This window comes from Amia ocellicauda, chromosome 20 (assembly GCF_036373705.1).
Source record: "Amia ocellicauda isolate fAmiCal2 chromosome 20, fAmiCal2.hap1, whole genome shotgun sequence".
Taxonomy (NCBI): Eukaryota; Metazoa; Chordata; class Actinopteri; order Amiiformes; family Amiidae; genus Amia; species Amia ocellicauda.
In genome coordinates this window covers 7,159,038-7,166,612 of record NC_089869.1, presented here as the reverse complement: position 1 = coordinate 7,166,612, position 7,575 = coordinate 7,159,038, and the positions used below count along the sequence as shown (strand labels likewise).

The 7,575-nt window shown below is 35.3% G+C and overlaps 1 protein-coding gene across 2 annotated transcripts; it reads right to left on the bottom strand.

The window, feature by feature from the left end:
* Window positions 1-26: 26 nt before the first annotated feature.
* Window positions 27-6,814, bottom strand: tectb (tectorin beta). Of its 2 annotated transcripts, XM_066693487.1 has the most exons (11): window positions 4,529-6,814; window positions 4,220-4,301; window positions 3,864-4,054; window positions 3,597-3,748; window positions 3,415-3,487; window positions 2,288-2,391; window positions 1,982-2,065; window positions 1,389-1,551; window positions 794-869; window positions 453-485; window positions 27-368 (listed from the first exon to the last, which is right to left on the bottom strand). In XM_066693487.1, the coding sequence occupies exons 1-11, from the start codon at window positions 4,529-4,531 to the stop codon at window positions 295-297; spliced, it is 1,035 nt and encodes a 344-aa protein (XP_066549584.1). In that variant the 5' UTR covers window positions 4,532-6,814; the 3' UTR covers window positions 27-294. The 2 variants fall into 2 exon arrangements, with proteins under 2 accessions (XP_066549584.1, XP_066549585.1); XM_066693488.1 differs by having other exon boundaries at window positions 4,220-6,814.
* Window positions 6,815-7,575: the final 761 nt, after the last annotated feature.

Here is a 7,575-nt window from a genome sequence, read left to right as displayed (position 1 = left end):
CCCGTCCCCCAACAAAATGAACTAGGCAGGCTTTAGAATTTAATATATGAAAACCCATAGTTTTTGAAGTTTAACATTTGGACAAAAACAGGCTCTTTCAGAATAAATTGTCTGGACTGTAAGGTATAAGGTTACAAAGAGAGTCCTTATAGAAAAAAAAAACTCCCTGAGAAAAACCCTTCCTTAACTTCAACATCTGTAGAAATTTGTTCAGAGCTATTGGAATATTTCAATTAGATTAAAAAGTGAACTAGCAGTGAAGAATTAAGCACAAAGCACTTCACATTTCCATTGTTATATTATAGGAGATTGAAGGTATTTTAGGAGTGTGTTCATGGTGAAAATGACAAGGATGCAATATGAGGCATCTGGAAAGGAAGAAAAAATATATATTTTATATTACATTAGGTATCAACCATTTGTAGAAACTTTGATTAAAGTACCATACTTACCAGCTAGGCTTCTGTTACTCGAGGAGCCAACAGCTGTGACATAAAAAATAAAAATGTAAGCATTGTTCAATTGTTTATTACCTCTCTACACCATTACTATAAAACTACATAGAATCATTTTTCACTCAAAACATTAATATGTCAACTGCAGTATTTACCGAGAGATGGTACTGAGATTAAATGTAATACATATGGTATTGCTAGTTAACCCGGGGCATGTGTAATATAAACCTGTAATAGTGCTCACTCCCCCTTTTTTCACCTTTTTGATTGCGTACTTTTCCTTACTGTTCATGGCATACATGGTTGTCAAGGTTAACATTTCATTTTTAAAAGCTTACCTTTAACTTGGAACTCTGTAGTTAATATGCCTCCACTTGGTTCAGTCTGCTGACTTCTTACATTGCAAGGACCAGTCTGAAAGGGAGAAAACAACTAAATATTTGATGCTTCCAAGAGGAGGTGAATCTTCCTTTCAGTAGGTGTGCAACGCTCTGTATGGAATAGCTAGAGATGGAGGTGTGGAGACTCATGATGGAGGAGATTTGGAAGAAGGGAATCAAAGACAGTGTTGCTTGCTGGGTATGTTAAGGAAGGATTGCAGACCTGCCACACCAAATGTTTCATTTTCTGGCATACCGTGCAGTATGCCCACTACTAAATATGTATCATACTACTTAATCCCTACAGAAAGTGTGTAGTCAGACACAGTTCAGCACCTTTTAGTAAGGATAATGTGAATAACAGAATCCAAGGTTGAACTAAGTTTCTTTGGCACTAACCAGAGCTTTTTTAGTTTTCTTCCTCACCTCATAGACAAATTCAGTGTTGGTAATTTCTCAAAACTGTAGTCCTGTCGGTATATCCTCACTCAAGATAAACACCCCTAGAGTTGACATTTTCTTTCTTTATTTAGGGTCTGTTCAGATTACTCACTGGCTGACAAAATGACTTCTCGCTGTCGCAGATCTGAACTTCACAGTGAAGCCAGACGGTCGACACTTTCTCCAGAAGCTGAAACCGGAAGGAATTGAATTTGAATATCGACCTGCTGTCTTTCCCATTCTCAAAGATAGTGACTGTATTATCAGATGAACAACTGCAGAAAGAAAAATTAAATTAGTGTTTTTTTAATTACATTTGTTTTTTACTTTTTACTTCTGTTTAACTTTTTCTTTAAAGATGGATATTTTGAAGTATTTTCAATTAATTAAGTGACATGCTACTGTCATATTGTCCTAATTGTTTTTATTAAAGATTGGCCAATTTAAAAGTATTTCCCCCCCAAAGATATCACATTCACATGAAGAAATGTATTAAATATAAGTAAATAAAATACACTTAAATAAATCCTTTTTAATATTATTTAAATATTGATGTTCAAAAGCATATAAAACCAAAAATCAACATAACATACTTAATTAAAAATAACATATTTATCAGCACTAGACTTTATTGGAAGCCTAAACAACAAAATAATAGAAGATTCCTTGGCAATGTGTAATGATATTAAAAGACACGAAACATACCTGTTCATAATGAGATTCCATCTCTTTTTGTCTATGGATTGAGGAGAAGGAGTTGCCCAGCAATTTGTTATCACAACTTTGAACCTACAAATATATATGTATGGCACTTAGATTTCCAGCACAGTCATGATTTAAACAGCCTTGTTTACTATGACACGTAAATGGTATACTGCAGACAGCACTTGAGTCTATACAGGAAAGTAAGGGTTACAAACAATTCTGAACATTTCATTACAGAAATCGACTTGATCTGACTTAGCAGTTCAACTCCTTTAAAGCATAATTCACAAACAAGATCAAAGATACCTGCTGCTCAGTCCTTTTGCTTCTATGCCAATAAAGACTTCAGAACCAATCTCTGAGGTATCAATTGTGTACGGAGCATCCTTGACATACAAGAACTTAGAATTCTTTAAAAGAAAAGAGAAAATGGTAACTGGTATAAAACCAAGTAGCCTCATCAATAGTTTTTTTTTTTTCAGTGAACAGTCTCTCGTAGGGGTTTCCAGAACATACAGTACATCAATTCCAGGATAGAGATCAAGCAGCACAAGGGTGTAAAAAGTGGAGATGTTGTTTTTTAAGTATTAATTAACAGCACAATAGGAAGCAATTGCATCAAATGTATTTGAGAACAAGCATTCCAGTGTTTTTATATGTCCATCAGGCACCTTTTGTTTTGATTTTGTTAAATATTTATATTTTTCCTAATATCAGACATTTATTTTCCCTTTTTTGTAAATATATTTCAAAACTCAAATTTGTTTTCATTATTATTATTATTATTAGTAGTAGTAGTAATATTTTAAGATGCTGTAAATTTCACATGGGAAAGTGGTCTTTATAACTTCTGGCTGTTATACTTTCATAATAATAATACAATAAAAAATCCCTTCAAAGCATTCTCTTCATTCCCAGCAGATGCCAATTAAGAATTCCCAAGTGAAAGACAGATATCATCAATGTAATTCAATGCTTGTCCATTTAAAATGCAGCCCATTTGTTTGGTTTTCAAAGGTTTCTGCTTTAAATAAAGTAATCTGATTGCCTCAGATTACACTTGACTTGCCACTACTTCACTTGTCCCAATTGCTTACATATAATGCATCCAGTTATGAATATTCTCCTGTATTATATACCGGGAAGGGGGATTTGAGTTTTAAAAGGCTGCCTGAATGAGAAAAACTGTATTTGAAAATCATCAATTGAAATGCATGTGTATGATGTCACATTGGAAAGGAATTCTATGACCATGTAGTTTTATAAAACCCATTTTAATATCCAACCAGGAGCCAATTCAAATTGCATTCTTTATTAATGGATAGATCCTGGGTGCCAATTGATACAGGGAATATATTTTTGTGCCCTTGAGTATCTTGTTCTGCTATGTCAAGTCATACTTAACTGGAAAATGTGAAAAGCAGCATACTTACAGTGAACACGTTCATTGACAACTGAGATTTAAAAGACCCTATGCTCCCGTTGTTGATGTAAACCGTTGCCACTCTGAAAAAAGCAAATGGTTTAGTATAAACACTGCGAGTCACTATGTCAGAATGCTTGTGTCATGAGATCTAGGGATTTCAAGTGTCACTTTGAAAGACATCCGTCTTACCTTTGACTGAAGATAGCGCTGTTCACCAGGTAGGAGGCTTTGTAGGTACAGCTGAAGGAGTAGTTCACAGGCTGGTTTCTCACCGTGAGTGACGTGTCGTTAGAGATGATGGAGTTGTAGAAAACGTATCTGGGATCTTTGCCACTGAGAAACTGAAAAGAAGGATATATTTTTTAATCCCATGGCTCAGCCCTATTCTTATATGATGAAACAAGGACTTAAGGGTCAATTGGGAGAGAAAAAAGAAACCAGAAGATGTTGCCCTACCTCTGACTGGGTTCCACAGTATGAATTGTTTTTTGGTGTCAGATCTGGGATCGCGAAGCGGAAATATCCAGGGCTGTTGACCCCTGTGTAGCACATCCCTCCGAGGGACAGCTGGTTGATTTCCCACCCATAGGGACACTCGGGGACATTAGCAATAATGGCATTCGGAAAACAGGAGACCATGACGTAGTCTAATGAGAAATATAGACAGATTTAAATTTCACATGATCCAAGACACATTGTGCGCTTTGGTCTGAATTGAGAACCCATGAAAAAAAGGACAATCCCAATAATATATAAAATAATTAAGAATTTAATGAGAAAAGTGGTTTAATTACTGTTTTTTAATGACTTACCGGCTTTCTGTGGAGAACAGCTCCATGCAACTGGAAATAGAATTATCAGAAGGCCAACCTGGACTACAGCCATTTCTTTACACTATAGACAGGAAAGAGACAAGCAAAAAACACTATAATCCCAACATACAATCCACAATATCCAATATTTACGCCTTTAAAGTTATTCCAGAAATCCACACCATATCCTTAAATAGTTTGTTCTGAAAGGTGAGACAAATGTGAGCAAATCAAAACACTTTCTTTCTAATTTTGTTTCTTTCTCTGAATGTCTGCAATACATGCAATACTTTGAGATAAAGCAAGTACCATGAGGGTGGTCTGTTTTACATCAAATCCAATGACTACGTTTCCCCCGCAAAGCACTGCCCACTGCCATTAATTACAAAACAAGAAAAATAATATGAAATCACAAAGCAAACAAGACCAACTCCACATGAAGGGAAGACGTCCAGTAGGTTTTCTAAGAGAACGCATTCATAGTTTCTGTAGTAAGTTAAAATACTGATGGTTACAGCCAATACCGCTACTCTACCAGTCTAGTAAAATTAATGTGGCTTTTGGGGAGGCTTTTATAGCTAGTCTTGTAAATGAGCCCCTTCTGAAGTGACTACTAATAAAGTGCCATTGTGAACTGCATCACAAAAGAGTCCTGTCCTAGTCAGACATTGAGATTCAAATTACTACCTCTCAAGGGCCGACTGTCACAATCAACACTGACATTTGCCGTGCTGATTCCTTGATCTTTCATTTCGGCAATCATGGAAGCAAAGTGGCAATTACATATTGATTCCTGCTCTCCCTTTCTTTGGTTGACATTAAAGCCGCTTGCTGAAATGCAGCTCTATAATTATGTACAGTGCAGCGAAGGCAAATATTTTCAGCCCAACATCTTAGAGAATGAAATGTAATTTGAAATTATTCACATTCAGAAATCACCTCCTCTTCCAGCCAGTGAACTACAGCCACACTGTGATACATCATTTTCCTGAGATTCCCACTATCAGGATCCGTTCTGAATACGGTGCCAAGGGGTTACTTGATTGTAAGGGTACTTGTCTGCCGGTTTCTATCAAGCGGGTAGGATGTTCAAAGACAGTGAGTGCATGTATTAAGACGTCATTTGTCGGGATTTTTAAAGCCACAATGAAATAAATATGTCCCTGGACAAAAGATGCAATCTCCTAATAGTACAAGCAATGACACAGAGTACATTTAAACCTGAAAAGCAGAGTACTAACTGAGAACTGCAAAGTGAAAATAAGAATACATATTTAAAGCTTCCATCTGTTACTTCTGCTTCTTAAAAGTGATGTATTTTCTTTACATAAAGATGAACATTATACTGTTGTAGTCTTGAGTTTCTTTACCTATTACATATTAGAAATTCTTCTACAACTTGAACTCAAATTGATATTATTCGTCACTCAGATTTCAGTCAAGGTTTTGGAAGTTTGTTTGGTTTTTGTCCCCGGAAGTTAAGAGAGAAATTGACTGAAACTTGAAGAAAATATAGATTAACACCAACCTGCCACAAATATCTCTTTGTAAATCTTCATTACACTTATAATCCCTTAGGCATCGATGGGCATGTGGGATCTCAGAAACCTCTGTCTATCCAACATCCTGACACAGGGAGCTATACATGGTGCTCTACAATACAACCAAAGTGGTAGAGAATGAACCAGACCATTTAAGAGTGAAGGGATGCTATCAGTGTCTAGTCATTGTCTGCTTCTTCACAATGACATCGAAAAAGAGGTTTCTCTTTGGGGTGGCATTTCTGGAAATGGAAGGTTAAAAATGTATAGCTGCATATAAACAATGATCGGCCATCTGATAAAGAGAGAAGAGCAAAGACCCCCAAGGGTTCATTCTATGGAAATGGTGGGATTCTGTATTCCTGAAAATTCACACAGGTTCGGTTTCACTGAATGGCCGATGAAAGGTGTGTTTTGTCAGTAAAGGCTCCGTTATTAGAACCTGTTAAACCAATATATTTTATATTGCATTTCTTGTTTTTTTATAATAAAAAAATGTATGAACATGTGGGATAATAGTGACTCTATGTCACTATATTTTATTTGTTTCTTTGCTGTTTTTCATTTCTTCATGCTGTTTGTTTTTTTGTATTATTATTGTTTGTTTCACATATGTAGACATTACTTTGCAGTCTGTATTGTTTGAATTTAGCAAAATATTCAATGTGCCTATACATATGTACCTTCTTTTTCTTTAGGCAATGTAGGTAGGAGAATTATTTTTTAAAATAAAAATGAAAATGAAATATCAATGAAAGTGATTGGATGGATATCACTCACATACACATTATTTTGAAATATTTATATATTGGGATGTCTAGGTAGTATACTGCACATTTAGAAAGATTGACTTATAATGCATTTCTGATGTATTTCATATACATCAAACAGGTTGTGTGCATGAAATATATTTGACATGCATTCATATATTTTAGAATGTTCTTTTTAAATATATTTGCTCATGTTTTTCAACATATTTGTTACAGCATTTCATATTATATTTTCTGGGTATGTTTCTTTACATTTATTTTCCCTATGGGAACTGATCATGAATCTAAACAAATGCGGAATTTGTACTAAGTAAATGTAAATAATGAAATAAAGGGGATTTTTTTGGTGTGTGTCTCTGGCAGATTAATTATCCATTTAAGTGACAATTTAGCACTAAAAATCTAAAAATTGTCTAAAATGTATATGTGAGCTCTCATTCTAAATCAATTTTTAATTATACATGCAACAGTTATGAAATACCTGAACCTTTTTTTCCATAGTAAACAAGAAAAGGTTCTTAACTGTACAAACCCTCTCAGTCTTCCACAGACAAAGCTGTGGAGATCTAAGGACGCTGCAATTTGCATTCAAATAAACAACCTGGTCTATTTAATACTCACACCTGATCTAAATCAGTATCCAGATACTGCCAAGTAGCAGATTGCATTTCTGTCTAATGGGGGGGTTGACACAAGGGAGTGCTCAGTGTCACAATGACCGTGCGGTTCAGTTATGTAAGGTCATTACAAAACCTCATGTCATGAGTTTTCTTGGCAAGTCTACTTTTCCCTAAGATTAAATCATCTTGGCTATTATGAATGTGGTCTTTTGGGAGAGACGGACAACATTATATAACCTAGTGCCTCTGTAGCCATGGCATTCTCCTTATTGCAACCCTCACTTTGGCATCATTTTACTTTCATTTAGCTATCCAGACTATATAGATACATCGTTTATAAAAAGAAAAACACAATATGCAGGGGGAAAAATATATAGAAAAACAAACAAAGCTAAGATACCTGATTTAAGATCTGTAGGGGAAAA

Bases quoted from the DNA above. Each gene is read 5' to 3' on its own strand.
- tectb (XM_066693487.1), bottom strand. The intron at 3,749-3,863 runs GTAGGGCAACAT...CCTTCTTTTCAG, and splicing joins ACTGTGGAACCCAGTCAGAG to TTTCTCAGTGGCAAAGATCC. The intron at 3,488-3,596 runs GTAAGACGGATG...TGCTTTTTTCAG, and splicing joins AGCGCTATCTTCAGTCAAAG to AGTGGCAACGGTTTACATCA.